We start from the raw sequence: 20244 nt of genomic DNA, 5'->3' as shown, positions 1-20244 counted from the left end.
AAGGCACTAAATTGGTTCCAAGGTAGAATAAAATGTGCTAACAAGTCAGTGAAATAAAGGCTAAGGGAGAAAAGGCAGCTTAAATACTTTGAACATTAAAAAAAAAAGACTTTTCTGTGTTCTCTCCAACCTTCTGAGTGCTGCTTTATGGCAGGGGCTGATGGGAGTTGGAGTCCAGCCACATCTGGAGAGCCACAGGTTCCCCATCCTTATGTCATGTGTTTTTATATAGAAAATGCATGAAAGCTGCATATAGATTATTGTATGTGGCAACTGCGCATGCTCTAAACTCATTTATCTTTTTTGATAGTTACAAGCCTGCAGGATCAGGGGGATGCTATGGACATAATATATCTTGATTCTTCCAGGCTTTTTAATGAATTATTTTTTATTTTAATATGTTTGTCATCTTTTATTTATGTATTATTTTGTTTTTGTAAACAATCCTGGGAGCTCAGTTGGAGGGCAGTATAAACTTATTTTAAGATAAATTGCCGAGGAAGTGAATTTTCAGCATCTGCCCCAACTTATTTATAAGGCATGGAGTAAGAAGCCTCCAAGTTTGAGGTCTAGGAGCTTCTGGATTGGTCCTGTTCTCTTTATTTAGATCAGTCTCACGGCTGACACTGCGTGTGTTAAGGGGACATGAAGGTGAGTGAATACCATAGTCCTTTTGCAATCCCGATATGTCACTGAATTGCAGTGGGAGGGTATGGGCTGTTTATCATAAGATCTGTAGTCATTAGGGGCTGCTCAGTAATTTTCTAGTCGTTGCTGCATCTTCAGCTGACCTTTTTGAGGAAAACCGCCCTCCAGCTTCTATTATTTTATAAAACTCAAAGCAAATATTCAGGTTCAAAGGATATTTCACCTGTCATTTTAGTGCAAAAAGTCTTGGACCTCTGAGTTCTGGCCATTTTCAGGAATAGTATGTAAACCAATGCACTATTTTTCTCTCATGTGCTTTCTGCCCTGATAAAACTTTTATTCTTTCCTGTGGTTTTAACTTCTTTCTTTCTTTCTTTCTTTCTTTCTTTCTTTCTTTCTTTCTCTCTCTCCCTTTTAGGGCAACAGGCTTTGGCTTTTTAAATGCACTATGCAAAGCAGCAGCTGTCCTTGGAAACCTTATATTTGGTTCCTTCGTTATCATCACCAAATCGATTCCTATCCTCTTGGCTTCCTCGGTTCTAGTATGTGGAGGCTTGGTAGGACTTCGGCTCCCAGACACCAGAACCCAAGTGCTGATGTAACTTGGGAAGGATTGTGGATCAAAAGCCATTCCCAGTTTGTTTTCTTCCCTTTCCAAGTATCAGATCTCCTGGCTGGATGGGCAAAGGCTTCAGATTCTCAGTGCATGGAAGGTGACTGTATAGCAGAACTCCCACTAACATAATGAAATCACTGTAACAGATTTAAGCCCTTTCCCAAGGTGCTTCTTCATTCATTCAACACACAAAAGGGGGGGACAGTACCCTGCCTGCTTGCCCCACCCACTCCACCCTCTGACTCTCACACATTCAGCAAAAGTCTGGAGGAGGAAACCTCCATTGGTAGTCTGCTCTGTGTGATTGAATACCACCCTCTAGTTGTACAGGATTCCCAAGTAGTTTTAGCTGTGTGTGTAGTGGCTCACCCTTCATACATTTGCTAAATGTATGAAGGGTAGGGCTGGCATGCACATATTGACATTGGGGGCAGGTCAAGCAGGCACCCTCCCCCCGCTTTCTCCTCTGCTTTTGAAGAGGGCTATTGTTCAACCTTTATAAATACTACATGGCCCCTTGTATTTCAGGCTAAAAGGGCAGTTCAGTGAAGAATTAGTCGCCTTGACCTCAGCTGAACAACACTAGGGTAAGAATTATGTGAATTGCCCCATTAAGAGTTGCTTGTTTCCAGTCGATCTATTTTAAGTGATTTAAGAGGACAGTTTGCTGAAACAAATCAATAGTTCATATGTGACAGTTTTCCTACAACAAGGTCATCTCTGAATAGGAAAAAAAAGAAGTGTTTTGGAATGAATGTTTTGTTTGCTCATGAGTACCGGGATGTAGGGAAAATGTCACATTTAAAATAGCTTTTAAAACTGCAACATGAAACTATCCCTGTAGTTTAACACTAATGCTTTCTGTGCCAAAAAGCCACACAAGTGAATATTACTATTTTTAATTAAGCTGATAATAAGTACAAACTTCAAGGCCTTTCTTAGTAGTAAACGTTAATCTAACTTGCACCAGGAGTTACAACATAAAATGGAACAGGCTGCATGACTGTACTTACACACATATTTCCTGCTTTCTTAGAATAAGGGGTTGTGGGAAATGGCATTGCCACTTTCATAAGAAACCATTTTTATGCAAATTCAGGCTGGGCACAAACTGCCTGTTGCTGTTCATTCTGTTAACTATCTAATAACTTACTACATTATCACAGCTGAGCTCCTCACAGGAAAGTAAGTCAAAAGTGTAATAACATAAATGTTTTCTGGATGTGCCATGCTACTCAAATGATGTTAAGAGTTTCTGTAAAATCGCACTACATGGAAACATTGCCCCCTTTCCCATTTTGGAAGCAATCAAACAAATAATTGCAATTTTGTGGGATATGAATTGGGTGACTACATTTTTTTCCTTGGTCAGGTGGCTTTACAAATTTTTTGGGAAAGGAAAGGCCATCATTCTCAGCTGTCCCATCACCTTGCAGTTGATTCACTGCAGTAATACTTCCACCCTGCTTGGATAACACAGGAGTAATTGCAACCTGAGCTAGGCAGAAGCTACAAAATAAAAGACTCTGTCGCACCAGTGTCCTGATGGTGACCTTGTTCATATGTCACTATAAGCCAGAGTACATCATACTGTGACTGTATTGGCTTCTGAAGAGGACTTTAGATCCCCTCTGCTCTTCCCTGGGCTTGTTAGCTCAGCCTGGTGATGCAGTGTTGAAGCCTGGGATTATAGTTATGGTCCTTCTTCCTTAACCATGCTTAAGGTTAACCACGGTTAACCACAGTAAACATAGGATAAACCTTAGCTACAGATAGTGCTTAAAGAGGAGCTTTAAACCTTAGTTAAACTGCTGCACCACACTGAACTAAAAAGTGCAAGAAGGAACAAAGTAACTGCAATCTCCTCCTTGGGAGCCAGCATGTTCACAGTAAACCATGGTTTGGCTTAGTGTGATGTGCAAACACAGCCAAAGCCATAGTCCTCCTGTAAAAATGGATTAAACCAATGAAAAAGAGACAAAAGTGAGCAGGTCCCACACTGAAAAAAAATACTCTACTTTCCCCCTCCACTGCAGAATGCCCTTTGCCCAACTGCCAACCCATCTCTAAACTCATAATCACATATTTCCAAAGAAACACATAAGGCATAATCCAGAAAAAAATGTATGCTTGCCTTAACTATGTGCTTCATTCCAAATGAGTTTGGTGGGATTTACAATAGTTTTACTCTGGATTGGGCCCATCATGTTTACATTTCCATGATTTTCTTCTAAGTAGGTATTAATGTTGTAATATTAATTTAAGCACAGAATTATTGCTTTAGCTGTATATCAGGCTTTTCAAGTGCATCAAAGTTCATGTTGAGTTCTGTAATTTTTTCCACCTTATCACAGCTCTTCATGTTAGTTTAGGTTTTGTTTTTTAAAAAAAGCCTTTTATCTTTTACAGTTTTCTTTTCATTTGGAGGGGAGGAACCTTTTAACAATGCTCTCTTAGTCATTAGGGACCCTCATTAAGACTTCTAAGATTGAAATCTGAAGCCTCTGTACAGATTGGGAGTGATGATCAACTGCCAGCTGTAAATCATGCTTTTGACATGCACTGTCCACTTAAATTGATGTGGTATTTTGTCTGCTGCCTTCATGAATGTAATCACTGAAAAAAATCTAGAGCCATAACTAAAGCTTTGGGGGCGGGGGAAGTAAGCACCAGCTTCAAAGCTGTTATCATTGTGTTACTTTCTCAGAATCTAATAATATTTTGAAAACTGATGACATTCTTATTCAGGATGTAGCTTTGACAGAATGTAGACAGTAAGAGTAAAGACAGTTTTAAGATATGAAGAGGGAAGTTAACAGAAATGACCAAAGGCATATGTATTCATTTTGTATGAATTGTGTGATGCATGATACTGGCAGATCGGTTTCATCTCTGTATCCGTATTTTCTCACTTCCCTACATGAATGGGTAATACAGGACTCGGCCCTACCATTAGGCAAAGTGAGACAACCACCTCAGGCAGCAGATGATTGGGAGAGGAGAGGTCAGGCAGATGTAATGACATGTTGCAGCTGTGTGCGCCACTGCACCTTCCAACCTGTTTTTCTACCCTACAGTGTAGTGGTGTCCTGTTCCCCAGGTTGAAGGAAGATTCAGCAACCAGTCTGGTCAGTTTTGGTACATATGTGTGCCATCTTATCCTTTCCCTCAGGCAGCAACATGTCTTGGGCCAACCCTGAGGGGGAAATGTCTAAAGTGTACAAGAGAATGCAGAGTGAGTGTCAGGGACATAATCTGAGTCGGCAGAGGAAGAGTTAGAAAACACCGGGAGGGGGATAGTGCACCACTGCAGCACATTACATTTGAAACACAAAATGGAGAAGAGAAAACAATCCAACCGGATGCAAGGCTGTGGCTTAGATGCAGATGTTTAGTCGCTAATATTAGCTCTTCAACAGTACAGATGCTATACATGGAATAAGTAAAACCAAATTTGCTTGAGCTGTGCTTCCCACTTTCACATAGTCCTTATCATTCAGTTCATAAAAACCCTGAGCAATCAGAATGGTTTATATCTCGGTGGCACGTGCCAAGTTCATAACTCGCATGCACTATGTTGTGTAAGTGTAAACAAGTGTGAAGCAAGGATGCACAAATGGCTGCCGTGTCTTTCCACTTTTCCTGTGTAATATACAAAAAGCCTATGAGTCTTGAATCTTTCCTATAGGGAGATGGGTGAGTTACAGATTATATAGATGGTGCACCCGACTGCAAGGAAGATGTGTGATGTGCTATTTTTCACGTTAAACCAGAAGTCAGAAAATAAGGACCACATGTCAGCTGTGCTTCAGCTGCTCTAAATTGCAGCATGCAAGAATTCTTTTAGGAAAAAAGCAATTCTGTAAATAGAACCTAAAAAGGTTTGCCTTTCTTTATATCACAACACTCTATTTCAGACACATGTTCAATTTTTCATGAACAGCTTGTCAGTCCTCCTTTGAAGTGCTGCTGCCTAATCGGTCATCCCTCTGTCTTGTGCTAGATATAGGTAAAACACCCCATTTTCACCATGTGTAATTATAGGTATATTTTCTGTTGGGAATATATTGCCATGCTTAATCCCAGGAAGAAGTACCAGCAAATCGACAGTAAGAGCTGTTCGACGGTGGAATTTGCTGCCAAGGAGTGTGGTGGAGTCTCCTTCTTTGGAGGTCTTTAAGCAGAGGCTTGACAACCATATGTCAGGAGTGCTCTGATGGTGTTTCCTGCTTGGCAGGGGGTTGGACTCGATGGCCCTTGTGGTCTCTTCCAACTCTATGATTCTATGATTCTATGATTCTATGAAATCTTAGTCTGTTATAGTCATCTGGCTTCCTCTCCACACTCAAATGGAAGGCAGATTACAAAGAATCTCAATATTGTCCTCTTATTTGGTGCAGAACCACATAAGAACATAGGAACCACTTTTCTAATGGCCTGCTTATTCTGAAACCAATTGGTATGAAATCTGTGTTACAACATTATAAGGCATTTTTGTTTTAATTATCACTTGGAAACCCCTCCCCCTGCATTAAGTGAGTGCACATTACCACTCTTCAGTAGTTATGCTTTCCAGATACTGCTGTAGAAGACATTGTCCCTTTCTGCCTACTGTAGCTGTAGTAGCTACATGTGTTGTGGGGTGGAGTCACCCTCCTGACACTGCTACTTAGGGCCACTGTCAAAGCCACACCAGTAAGATTGGGTGCATAGTGACACCAATGGAATGGCAGCAGTGGAGCACCTTGGTGGACCCAACCACACTGCCAAGTCATGTCCAGGCAAGCAACAGCTACATGGGGCTCCTGCCTGGATGCCGTACAACTGGGCTCAGCAATCTTTCTCATAATTAGTCCAGCCCACAACCATTTCCTTCTCCAGTGAGAAGGAGGAAGCTGGAGATCCTTTCTGCCAATGCCTTATCATAAATTCTTTGTTGTTTATATATTTTAAATAATGCAGGGAGGAACCAGTGGCCCTTTACAGGTTGTTAGACTCCCAATTCCCACCAGTCATTATTTACATCTTGCACTGTGTCACTTGTGTGCAAACAAACCCATGTGCTCTCTCCCAAATTAGGTAAAGGTAAAGGTACCCCTGCTCGTACGGGCCAGTCTTGCCAGACTCTAGGGTTGTGCGCTCATCTCACTCTATAGGCCGGGAGCCAGCGCTGTCCGCAGACACTTCCGGGTCACATGGCCAGCGTGACAAGCTGCATCTGGCAAGCCAGTGCAGCACACGGAATGCCGTTTACCTTCCCGCTGGTAAGCGGTCCCTATTTATCTACTTGCACCCGGGGTGCTTTCGAACTGCTAGGTTGGCAGGCGCTGGGACCGAACGATGGGAGCGCACCCCACCGCGGGGATTCGAACCGCTGACCATGTGATCGGCAAGTCCTAGGCGCTGAGGTTTTACCAACAGCGCCACCCGCGTCCAAACAAAACCATGTGCTCTCTCCCAAATTAGTGCATACATAAACCCTGCACGTGCACACATGTCCTTTTGCTTTGTAATGTTTTTTTTGAAAGAGGTCTTGGCATGAAGAAAGGAGTCACCGGAATAAGAATACAAAGAATGCAACTTTTCAAAGAAGCTGCTGTAAGTGAAATGTGTGTGTAGGTAGAGTGAAAGAGAATCATTTCAGTCTAGGAGCAAACAAATCACTCATATTCTTTTTCTCTTTCCCCACTATCAAAGCACAGGCCCTTGCTTCATATTAATAACATCTGCTCCTATCAGGCAGGAAACACAGCAGGAAACGCAGCTATATATTTACTAGCAGCTCTCCTTGAACGTTTCTCCCTGTTCTGTGATTTCTGTTTTCTTGCACACAGTATGAACACAACTAATTTAGTTAATGGGTGACACATTACTAAACCTAGTACACCAATTTGGTCATCGGTGATACCAATCTCTGTACTTATATTAGTCAGATGTCTCAACTTTTGAGACTAGGTTCTGCAACATGTAGGAGCCACAAATATATTCACCAGGACTGGGATCCAAGGAACCAATCATGAGAGCTTTGCATGAAGTATAAGGCATACTGAGTTTCAAAAGCATTCTGTGTTGTGCTATGGAGGAGGATCTGTCATTCAAATGGGAGGAAAGTCAAAATTCATACAAGCTGACATGTGGATTTTTGATGTGTCGTAAATTGCTCTTGGATCCTACAACATTTATCAATCTAATTCATTTTTAAACACATTAGTAGCCATCACAGCTCCCTTTGGTGCTAAATTCATTAGGTTGGTTGTAAATTGTGCAATGAAATACTTCCTTCTTAAGGAAGTAGATCTCATCCACTCCTTGTTTTAGTTTTTCTTTGTATGTTTTTCAGCCCTCTCTGAAATTTTTCTGAACTGGGGTGTCCAGAATTGCTTACAATAGTCTGATCTTGCTTTTTCCTGTCCCTTTCCTAAAAATCCCTGGCACAGCATTTGTGGTTTTTTGCTGAGCTAACTCTTTGCATTAGTATGGTTGCCCATTAATTGCATTTTAATCAAGATTTGGTGCTTCCCCCTTCACCTTCACCCCATCCCAACAAGATCCATCGCGAGACTCACTCTGGTATAGCTCCCTCTATATTAGACCAATTCAGAGGCTACACCAGACTGAGAACCACAGCTCCCTCGTGAATCACTTCTGGGGAGGGTTGCATGCCAGTGGTGGGCAGGGGCAGGTGGAAGTGGGCAGGACAATCCCTGTGCCTCTTGCCTTTGTATGTGCAATAGGGTACGTTCAAGCCATGCAAAGGTTTGGTGTTTCAACACACCTCCACCCATCCACATCTCTTAATCCTCCAGCCAAGCAAAAGCCAGGGGAGAGTCTTGAGGGCCAAATAGGCATTTGGAGGGCCACATTTAGCCCTGCGCCTGAGGTGTCCCAGCCTGAGCTCCTGCTTCTGTGTTCTGCCAAAATCAACACAGTTTTTCTAGCCTTTACCTGTTGTGGTACCTACAACTCAGTTCAATCCCTGGCATCTCCAGGAGTAGGTGATTGGAGATACTCCTCTGCCTGAGACCTTGGAGAGCTATGTCAGTCACAGCAGGCAGTGCTAAGATAGGTGGGCGAATGGATTGATCTGATAGGAAGGAGCTTCCTGTGTTCCTACGGTACCTTTTTAAAAGAGAGAAATAGTCTTCTTTGTCATGAACTTATTTTTCTCTCCTGTCTAGCCTCCTATTACTTAGTCACAGCCCCCATATAATAAAACATTGTATATTGTAAAGAACATGTGATGTATAGGTACGTATGTTGATTTTATATATTTTTTATATGTGTACATACATGCATTCAAGTTTGTGTGCATATGTTTGACTTTGACAAGCGAAATAATTTTATAGACTAACACCTGCCTTGGCAGTGTATATATCAGGGGCATGAACTGGCCAAAGATAAGCTCTTGTAAGTCCCATTGATTTCAGTTAGCCACATGTTTGAATCAATGAAACTTACAAGTGCTTTTACTCTGGCTGGCTAGTTCTTGGTATTGTTTGATCCATATTACCATTTAATTTTTGCAGTCTTGGAATGCAAATTTGCCATTGAAACACTGGTGGTGCAACAAAGACATTAGTGGCATTTTGCCATTATTGTTTTAGCTGCAAAAAAGTAAGCTCCTCATAGATAAGAAGTATATTTTCACATGAACACATCATTCTCCATACATTTTGGTAAACAATGAAGAAACAGGCCATTAAAAAGTATCAGTTGTGTTCCAGCCAAGAAAAACATATGACTTTAGAATGTTATATTCCCCCCCCCCTTATTTGATGCAACATGTGCATTCTAATTAATGTTTTGTATAGCTCAAAAAGTAGCTTCTGTGTAGTATATGGGAAAATATCTGTCTCTTATGTCCTTTATTTAAGTTGTTTCTTCCCAGGTAGCTGACGCTGTTCTGGTAATGTTCTTACAGCTAGAAATTGCTTATTAGTGCTTTTCTCAGTGGTCTTTGACCAGACAGGAACAGAGCCATTGCCAAGTTGCCTTTCAGTTAACTGTTACCTTTCCTAAAACCCCGTCTAGTATATCAGTGTTGCATGTTGGCAGTCCTACTGTTGCTTAATGGAAACACAACCAGACAGAACAGGGGTTAAGGCGAGTTTATTATTTCAAACTCTGACATTCATTGCACACGTCCTTTCCCTTATGCAAGTGACTTTAGGCTGTCTGTGTACCGAGGACTGAGTGGGTGTGCTTAACTGCTGAAGTAAGGGAGTCAGCAGCAGTTTTTTCTTCTTCCCTCCCACATGAATAAACAAGGCCCTATGGACTAAAGTTCAAATGAAGAATCTACCCTTTTGCATAATGCATGTAGGGGGTGATTCTGATTGGTGGGTGAGGGGAGTTTCTGCATTCTCTATGCAATATGAAGGGTAGAACATGATTTTCCAAGGACTTAGCACTTTGAACCAAGGTTGTGTGATTGGTTACGCTCCAGAGCTGAGTTTTGTTGCATCTTGCTGTGTCCTGAACAACTTCAGGGCTGATGCCATAGCAAATAGTTCAAAAAACTGGTTCTTTGAAAGCAGAGACTTTGATTGATAGGTGTTTTCTGTGATACTTGCACCCAGAGCAGGCCTTCCCAAATTATGGACTGGAACCCTTACGTCCAGACCAGTAAGTTCTGATACCCATGTTCCTCAGTTGCCTGGCAGGCCTCCTATTTATGCTTTTGCAACATGGTCATTAGCAGAAATCGTAGTTCAGAGTGCTGCTGTTCAAGCAGCTGGCGGTTATGTGAATTGGCTCAGAGACAAAAAAGTCACCTGCTAACTGGAAAGCTGCTAACGTGGCACAAGAAGTTTAGAGGAAGCTCCCTGGCTCATTCATGCAGTGGGTATAGAATATGATTATCAAATGCAAACATGCTGCTTTTACACAAGAGGAAGGTTTTAACCGCAGCAACGGATATTTCACAACAGGTTCAGACCTCCAATTTCAGTGCTACAAAATGTTTTTAAAATGCTTTTAAAGTTTGCAACCCATTTTTCCCCCCAAGCCCACTGCAGTCAACATTATGGCACAAATGTTCTGGTTTATTTTCGTCCCACTTTTGTTGCCCCATAGTCCCTCTGGACAGCAGTCATGTGGTGGTGTTGGGAAAGCATTGAACTGCAGAACAAATCCACTATTACTGTGTCAAGGACAAGTTGCAGAATACACCTGCAATGAAGAACCAATCTGAGGGGTGCTTTGTTTTAAATTTGATACCCATGCCCATGTAAAACCTACATTGGCTTGGATGCATACTCTCCCCCTCTTCCAAATTTTATCCCATATTAACACATTAAAGAAACAGCACTAGCAGGCTTTGTCTCACCCAAAAGTAGTGCCAAATAAAGAAGCAGCTAGTGACACACAGCCCTGGCAAATTTACTTCCCATGGACTTGTAGGCATTTAGGTCATATATCAGGTCTAGCCAAAGGTCTACCCAAGGAACCAATAAATGTTAAAAGTGTAGCTTTAAGGTGATGTCTGACACTTCTGGGTCTTGTTCGTGTATGGCTTTAGCATTGGACCACAAGCTAGAATTGAGCAGTGCCTGCAACTAAGTGTTATCCCACTAGAGGAATGGGTTCCTGGATGCCTCAAGTTTTAGTAGTGCCATAACAGGATCAGATCCTCACTGATTCATATTCTGCCAAGATTCCATGGCTGTAAGTGCCAATGCTCATGTCGGCACTGTGTTCACATGACTTGCAAGTACCAGTTCTAGCCATGATGGTATTAACTCCGTGTCTTCATTACCTCTTTCCATGTCGGAAGATGTCAGTTGCTCTGTGGTGAACAGATATGCCTCTCACATTTTCCATGGAGCCTGTATTATTTCCTTGGACAAAAGGCCAGTGATTTCACTGCAAGTGCGGGAACTAACTAGGCATGAAAGCAAAACATTGCCACTGGCTGTTGTGTGCATAAAGATTTGCACTCCCCAAAAGGAAAAGCCATGCTAATATGTACATATTCCTATATATAACTTTACTAGCAGCTCAAGTTTTACAACATCAGCAAATGCTTGAAATTAGGGGAGGCAGTAGGTTGATTATTAAATTTGTACACCCTACATCAAGCTATTTCAAAGCCATGATTATAGATAAACACTGGAGTGTTAAATGGGTGCTTTGAAATACTTTTCTAGGGTTAATTACAAGGCTACTTTCCTGTACGGTACTGATAACTCTAAATTGTCTACAGGGATAGGTGGAGGCAAGTCTCTGTCAGAACAGCACCAGGCACATAGCAAAGGTTGTATACATGGTTCTCCCATTCCCTGTTTTATCCTCACAAGAACTCTCTGAAGTAGGCTACTCTGAGGAGGCTGACTGACCCAAGGTCACCCAGGGAACTTCATGGATGAGTGAGGATCTGAACCCTTGTCTCCCAGGTCCTAGTCCAACTGCTACAGCACACTGCAGCACTCCACTAATTTGTGTGTGTACGTCTAAAAACAGGAATAAGCACTGGTCAAAGTACTGTGGAATTGGAGCTTCCTTCCACCTTAGTTCCTTCCACCTTAGAATTCTGCTTTGCAAGATCGCCTCCCTGTATTTCTGGTTTTATGACTTGTGTATATATATGTGTGCGTGTGTGTGCTTACATGCTGTACATTAATCAAACCTCACTTTCAGATTTCTGGATTTTTCATTCCAAATGCAGCTGGTACAATTGTGAACTCATCTTTCTGGTATGCTCCTCTGTGTCAGATTGCCTACTGCCAAAAAAATGTTAAGCCAAGTGTGTTTTTATAAAGTCCCCTGGGGAAAGCTGTTTGTATACTTGTGAAAGGGCATGTTTTGTGTAGGATGATGATGTACAGTGTAAATCTATAAAATGTGGAAGTGTGTATACATTTATTATCTGCCAGATATCTATTAGTCATGTAATAAAAGCAAAGATATTTAACGTACATCAGATCGAAAAAAGGAGCTCCATTATATTCAAATAAAGAAGCTTTCTCTGAAATGAGATTCTACTGGGTGTGTTACTAATTAAATGTTTGCTTTTTCATTGTTGCAAAAAAAAGAAGATAATAAATATCATTTTGTTTGGACATTTACACGTTTACAAAAGTACATTTTAAATGCCTGATTGAGGACACAAAGCTTCATTGGAACACTTTACAGGACTGCGGCCATTTTGAAAGTAATTAACCTCCCATACACAAATCACTTTACTGCTCTGAGGTGATCTTCCCTGCCTCTCTCTCTCTCTTCTGGAATCCTTCCCATGGAGCAGTTGATAGTAGATCACTCTGAGGTTTTTTGCAAGAAGCATAGCGGATGCTGGCATTCCTAAATCTCACTCCCAGTGAATAAAAATCAAACTTGGATGAAGATGGAGATGAGGTGGAAGAAGATCAACCAAGTGAGTTCTGTGGGTGGCCCTTTTTAGGCATCAAGCTTGGACCATCTTCCCTACTAATATTTCTGGTTCTGATCTCCAGGAGGGTCTGACAATGTGAGCTGTGAATCCTGTGGTCCAAAATATACCTGGGTTCTGGCCCAGGCTGCTCAGCCATAGAAGGGTGTCGAAATGATGTTCTTTCCATCTTGAAATTATTCCCTCGACTGCATATCTCCCTACTATTTTGAAATTCATTTAACCCATATCTCTTTCATATATCCATCTGCAAAATGCCCCACAAGAGACATAACTAGACAATGTGGGAAGTTTATGGTGTGCCTTTTATTTATACCATAGGGATTACATACTAAAATGTAAATTGCTTCAAGCTGCCCTTGGAATAAACAGAGCACACTTCAGATGTCACTGTTTTACATATGTATTTATTTATCAGCGCAATCACTTTCTATAATTTTTAGCATGCTAAACGACCCCTGTGAAAAGCCTCTTAGCAAACATTGTTTATTTTACTTGCAGAGGCCACATCATTCATCTACAAAAGGATCCAAAAGTTACTAATTCAAATGCAGTTTTCAATTTTAATTAACTGTGTGGGCAAACAATTGCTCAAGAAACTCCAGGCTTGTGAAGTGCCAGGCTCCAATAGTTATCTATTATGCAGGGCTGCATAATCACTTTTCATTTTTCCTGTTAATAGGATAGCCAGCAATCTAGGAAGGGTATGCATTCTACTGTTGAAAAGCTACTGAACAAGTGTCAAAGTTATTTATTTGTTTATCTATATTTATAAAGTTGTATTCTGCTGTGTCATTTTTTAAAAAAAAAACCTATATAAAAGCTGTTTACAGCAGCAGAACGTAAAACCTTACAATAAAAAAAAACACTTTAAAGGTTTAAAACAGACATAAGTTAACCATTGTGGAAGGATGTAGACAACTGCCTGGTTAGGCCTGGTGGAAAAGAAAAGTTTTCAGCGGGCATTCAAAAGTTGGCATAGAAGGCGCCTGCAGAATCTCTATTGGCAGGGTGTTCCACAGGACTGGGCCAATGACACCAAAAGCTGTTCCTATCCTGAAACTCACCCTACTGTTCTGATTGCAGGTGGTTTAACTGACTTTAATATTGCATTTTTATACTGTTGGAATCCATACTGGGACCTGAGAGCCGACCCTCCCATTAGGCATGGTGAAGCAGCTTCCTCAGCTTTCCCCCCTGCCCCCTGCCTTTGCCACAGGCAGAGAAACAGCACCAGCACTGACACCAAATCTCACCCAAATTGACACCAAATCTCACCCAGTGCATTAGATTTCCTGCTATCTCTGATGCAGCGCGACCCAAGTCAGGGATGCTTCAGCAGGTGTGATGGAGCAGCAGTGGCAGTATGGGGTGGCACTTCCTGTTTCACCTCAAACTAGGAAATGGAACGCGCTGCCCCCGCAGGACTTTTATAGTGAAGGGCAGATAAGAAATCCAATTCATCATCATCATCATTATCACTGCAGCCACAAGGAACTTCAGCCTCAGAGGTTGTTTTCAGCAGCAACCACACTACCACGGCAATCCCTTCGTTTCAAAATCAGGAGACTTAACTGTGCATCTGATGTTGTTTCTCCAGGTGCATGGGTCACTGAAGTACCATCATTCAAATGGGAAAATAGTGACATATATCTGCACCGGTACTTAGACGTACTTACTGCACGTGCAAAAATGTTTCCCCTCACTTTTTATTTTGGAAACCAGGGAGAGAAAGATGTATGTGTGGTTGTATACTTCTTTCTGTATCTTTTTTTTCATAGACAAATGGTCTAAATTAAAACAAAAATAAATTCTTCTAGCCACTTCCATTTTCTGTAAACCTGCAGTGCAGGATTTAGTACATGGCAGAATAGCCTCCAGTGTTGTCTTATAGAAACTAATTTAGTGTACCTGCTTAAAAAGATAGTTGCACACGGATGGAGGTTCTGAGGCTGCTTCCTGAGATCTTGCGAGATCTTTAAACCAGGTTTACTGATTGGACAGCTCTCTGGCTTAAACTGCTTTAAGAGCACAGGTGCTGAGGAGTTCTTTATTCCTGACTCTCAGCAGCAGTAGATCCTGATAATGTTGCTTAACCCCTGGAAATGTTTAGTCACTATTTCCCCATATCTTTCTGATCTGCATGTACAGGAAATAACTAGTTGCCCCTGGCAAAGTCCATTCTACATCCCTCTTGTTTTCTTTAATGATTTGGAAGCAATCTAGTTTGGCACTTGTGAAAGTAGGTCATTCCCCCATGCAGGCTAGCAGTAACTTCCAGAAAGGTAGTTGGGGTGGTCTTCTGCAGCAAAAGCAACAAACTGCCTTGTGGTTCTTCCTTTTAACAACAGCAGTAACCCCCTTGGGTGTATGCCTCCACCAGACAGAGCTTGAGAATGTGGGGCCTGGGAGGGGGCGTGGCTGTGCAAAGTTATTTGGGAGATGAGTGGGAATGCTCCCACTTTGTGGAAGCGCAAGCCACTGGTGATTTTATAACTGCAGTTTCTTTCGTGTAATTCCTGATTTTGAAATAAGCCGCTCCAGAGTGCAGTCTGCAGTCTGATCACCAGGTGGAGCTGGAAAGAAGGCATACCTGATGGTTTTGTAGGAAATAACCGCCAAGGCTGAAGGGAAGACAATCACTTAAAAGAGTAATGTTTGTGATGACCACTATTACGCATTGCCACGCATTGTCTGCCAATTGTTGCATGAAGGCAGTCTGTGTGATGTCAAACTATTATTTCAACAAGCTATCATGCATGGCAACAGGAAAGAATTTCTGTAGATTAAATTTCCCAAACAAATTTCTACCACTAAGGATATTTTGTTTGTTTCTTATTAAATTTGTATACTGCCCTTCATCTGGAAATCACGGGCAGTTCACAATATAAGCAAACAAAATGATAACCTTCCAAAACAGCTTTTTAGGTGGTGCAGATGTCTGCCAGGGGTGGGGAGCAACAACTTTCCTTCTGTGAACTTCCTTAAGTGATCTTAGCTTCCAAAGCTAGATTTTAACTTCTTTCTTAAAGGGACAATTGCTATTTAGGAGAAACTAATGCAGTATATATTACAGTTATTAAAAAGTAAAATATTACTGACATGTTGCTGTTAGCTAGCAAATTCTTCCTCCAATCTGTCTAAATTTTAGTACTTAAAAAGGGGAGGCATAGAGAAGTATTAAGATAATCAAAATTCATGTATGTATCCAAAAGCACAGAGACTCTTTAAGGTGCTTCACTGTCTGTGTCTTGTAATGACTAAACAGCCTTGCATCCTATGTGCATTTGCTTGCAGCTTAGGCTACTTGCACCCACACTTCCCCTTGATCTTTCAGCCCTGTCCTATTCTGGTAAACATACTTTGGGAGCAAGACTGAAGCTCAGGGTACTATGTGGAGGAAGTGGCCAGTCACTACTGGCATACAGGCCCTGGAAAGCTGCCCAGAAGGTGTCCCCCGGCCTGAAAATGACAAACACACACCCCTGTTCTACAACATGGTTGTCAGAATAAAAAAGCTAAGGGTGGGATTCAGCTTAGTTGTGACATGTATGGAATGAATTCTGCTCCTCCCCATCCTCCCCTGCACCTCCAAACCCGCTAAATGACCCTCATTTCCCTACTAGGTGCTACTTTGAATTCCACCCATAGAATTCAAAAGTATATATTTCAAAAGATTGACAAACCAGTGAGCCCAGTTTCAGTATTTTTCCCAAGATGCAGAGGTGAAGGATTGGGGTTGAAAGATCAAGGAAAAGTTGCTTACAGTGAAATAATTCATATAGATAGATGATAGAGATGATAGATAGATAGATAGATAGATAGATAGATAGATAGATAGATGATAGATAGATAGATAGATAGATAGATAGATAGATAGATAGATATAGATAGATGATAGATAGATAGATAGATAGATAGATAGATAGATAGATAGATAGATGATAGATAGATAGATAGATGATAGATAGATAGATAGATAGATAGATAGATGATAGATAGATAGATAGATAGATAGATAGATGATAGATAGATAGATAGATAGATAGATAGATAGATAGATAGATAGATGATAGATAGATAGATAGATAGATAGATAGATAGATGATAGATAGATGATAGATAGATATGCATGAGTGACTATATAAGCATCTTTATAATGAGCAGAATTTTCAGACTGCATGTTATAAGGTTAGAAAAGCCAGACACCTTAACTATAGAGCTACTCTTGTGACTCTGTAATATTGTTTCTTTGATCTGTTTCTCAGGAGAGTTGGATGCAACGATATGGACTTCTGCTGCCCAGAAGGAATCATGTGGTGCAATCCTGCAGCATGCATAGGACTGCAACCTTTATTGATATGCTGAAGGGCACAGAAGGTGTCAGGGAATCTTTTGTTGGTTTTGGAGAAGGTGGGACAGTTTAATCAAAGAGGAATTATACAAATGGATCTATTGGCTAGAGATAGGCCTAATATAATATGAGCAAGCAACTGAGTGAAGGCTATTGTGGGAATACAAACCTAGAAAAAAAGTTATATGAAATGTATGTAATTTTGTCCCTACTCTCTTTTTTGTAAATTTATTTCCCTAAAGTTATGCGATGTTGGGTCACACTAGTATTCCTTTGTTCATAGGTAGCGTGGAAGACAAGGCACAATATACAGCAGCTTTTGAATCATACAATGCCTGGAAACCTGTCAATAATATATTGGTTTGTAATTTTGTGAACAAGTCTAAGTGGGCTTGTAGTGGCTGTGAAAAGATCAAAAGCTATCTATGATTTGTCCAGGTTTGGATGTAACACTAAACCACAGCTAACAAAAATCAGAAATCAAAGCTTATTTTGATAAACCATAGCTTAGAATCAGCACAGTTTAGGGTTCAGACATAAGCGAATCCTATAATCAATATATGGTGTTGGCTACTGCAGTGTAAATCAAGTAGATCTTTGTATCAGATATCTGCGTGTGATACAAGCAGATTTCTATACCTCTGCAATAGCTACAGAGTATTGTGAATTATTTCTGAGCAAAATGTTAGGGTGAGTCATAGGAGGGAAAATGTGCCCCTTTTTAATGCTCTTGTCCACTTCATTGTACTTTTTTCAGCTGTTCTATTGAAGGTGCATAAAGGAAATAAATGGCAACACTGAAGAGCGAACCATCAAAAATCTGCACCTTGATCTCCCCAACTGAGAGAAGCTACTAAAAAAATCATTTATAACACTGCTGGCTGTGATTTTAAATGAGGGTTTTGGCTTATTCTTGAGGGCTCAGGGAATAAAATGAAATTATAATTTTGACTGTCAGGAATCACCTCCAAAGCCAACCTTAGACAGGGAAGAAAGGAAGAAAGACTCTGACCAATAATCTCTGCAGGATTTTGATTCTGATGTTAAGGATCAGTGCTCAGGAGGGGCAGCTAAACAGAATTATGATCCTCAGAACAGATGGTAGAAGGGAGGAAGGAAATAAAGAAATAAAAATCTGACTAATGATCTCTGCAGGACTTCGATCACGGCCATCAGGTTAGTGATTCAGAGCTCATAAGAGGCAAACAACAACCAAACAGAATCATGATTGGGACAAGAACCTTAGAGCAGATGATATGCAATCAGACAAAATCAAAACCAGACCCAAACCAGGCACCAAGATGGTAGAACTATAATCAGGAACCTAAGCACAACACCAAGGCAGAGTAAGGATGGGCTAGGCTGCCAAGATTCAGATGTTAACTTTTATGCCCAGGGCCAGTCCTAGACATTTTGCTGCCTGGTGTGAATAAGAAGATAGTGCCCACCACTCATTCCATATGCAGAAGCTGACCAGGCTGGCGACTGAATCTTCACCTCTGGTGATGGAACTGTGTCTTCCACCATTCCTGAGGACAGCTGGTGATCTTAGAGTGCAAATTTTAAAATAGGTTGTTGTTTAGTCGTTTCTGACTCTTCGTGACCCCACGGACCAGAGCACGCCAGGCACTCCTGTCTTCCACTGCCTCCCGCAGTTTGGTCAAACTCATGCTGGTAGCTTCGAGAACACTATCCAACCATCTCGTCCTCTGTCGCCCCTTTCTCCTTGTGCCCTCTATCTTTCCCAACATCAGGGTCTTTTCCAGGGAGTCTCATTAAAATAGGTAGTAGTCAACTAAGTTATACTTGGAGAAAACCCATTGAAAAGAATGGAGATGACTAAGGCCCATTCAAAAGCTAATATTAGGGAAAGTATAATTAAATTAAATATTAACTGGTGCAGAGTACTCCTCCACTGGATGAAGTAACTATGATGCTGACCAGAGAAGCCATAACATAATTGCTTTTGCTTCCTGTGAGTAATACTTAGCTCTAATAAGGCTAGTAAGTCACTTTTTGAAGGATTGCTGGGTCAAAGCTACTACCACTGAAAATTTTACATTGCCTTGCTTTTTATTGTTGTTTTATTATAGGAATGCAATGTGATCGTAAGCACATGTGCTCAGGAGTACATTCTAGTCACTGCAGTGGTGTTTCCTATCTAGTGTGTGTGTGCATAGGACTGCACTCTTAGTAATGGCAAAGTTTTTCTGTTAGAAAACACACAATAATTAGCCTACACAAATATTTGCGTAGCAAAAACAAGCCAGTCCCACCCTTCTGACTCTCAGATTTAATTATCTGTTTGCTGAAAACAAGCTGAAAGTTCTCTTCTGATTTCCGAAGGCCTTCATTAAGCTAATCCCTTTTTCACAGCAACACAGTAAGAAAAGAGCCACACCCAAAAAGTAACTGGCTGGCCCTTTTGCAAATGAATGTCCTTTCAGTTATTGAATCAGTTTCTGTCTCCTTCCCGCAGAAATTAAAGCAAAGCATTCCAATTTGCATCAATTTGAGCACAACAATTTTAAAAAGACAAGTGGGATTTTCTTTTCCTTGGGTCAAAAAGCATCTAATTTTAGCATATGATTTACCAATGAAACAAGTGTGTTATGAGAGCAAAAGTAACATTAACACGGTTGTTTTCAACAAGACCAGCCTTTCTAATCAGCTACATGCATTTGCGTCATCGCTGCTTAAGCTACTCAAGAATTTTAAACATCAATAGCCATCTACGTGCAAAATCTCTTTGTGTTTCAGGGAAGAAACATAAGGTGGAGAGTGCTTGGATTTTAGAGTTATGTCTAAGTGTGGTGTGGTTTGGCTTGTTTATATGTATATTCAGTTCCTCTTTCTGTATTTCATAATGTTTCTTAAAATGAAAGGAAGCGTGATAATTCTAATTTTGAAACATCCCTTCAGTAATAGCACCCACAAACGGTTTGTAGGGTTTTCACTTCTTACAGGTGGCAGGAGGGGCAGCCACTACTCGCATCTAGACTTTTACATAAATTAAAATGCATTTGAGTTTGGAATCCCTTGTACGTGCCTGAGCTTTGCAGTAGGAAGACAGCCTTCTGCAATTAAAACAGTACCCAAAGCACAAGCTAATTGTAATATCTGTCTGCACTGAAACCCTCTCAATTCTATAAAATCCACAGGCTATTGTTTCAGGTTTGCCAAATTGATATTGACTGAAGATCAGAATGACAAAGAGACTTGGTCCACATTTAAGGC

General features: G+C 41.0%; 1 protein-coding gene across 5 annotated transcripts in view; it reads left to right on the top strand.

Moving 5' to 3' along the window:
* Nucleotides 1–17398, top strand: part of SV2C (synaptic vesicle glycoprotein 2C) — a 93667-nt gene extending 76269 nt beyond the window's left edge. For 4 of the 5 annotated variants that reach the window (XM_053407675.1, XM_053407673.1, XM_053407676.1 and 1 more), the window contains one exon: nt 1067–1600. In XM_053407675.1, coding sequence (XP_053263650.1) covers nt 1067–1250 — 184 coding nt within the window. In that variant the 3' untranslated portion in view covers nt 1251–1600. Of the gene's footprint in view, nt 1–1066; nt 1601–16921 lie in introns of those variants that run through there. The other variant, XM_053407674.1, reaches the window with a different exon arrangement.
* The last annotated feature ends 2846 nt before the right edge of the window (nt 17399–20244 follow it).

This window comes from Podarcis raffonei, chromosome 11, assembly GCF_027172205.1.
Source record: "Podarcis raffonei isolate rPodRaf1 chromosome 11, rPodRaf1.pri, whole genome shotgun sequence".
NCBI classification, from domain to species: domain Eukaryota; kingdom Metazoa; phylum Chordata; class Lepidosauria; order Squamata; family Lacertidae; genus Podarcis; species Podarcis raffonei.
The sequence above is the reverse complement of the archived record's forward strand: the minus strand, read 5'-3'. Positions and strand labels throughout refer to the sequence as shown.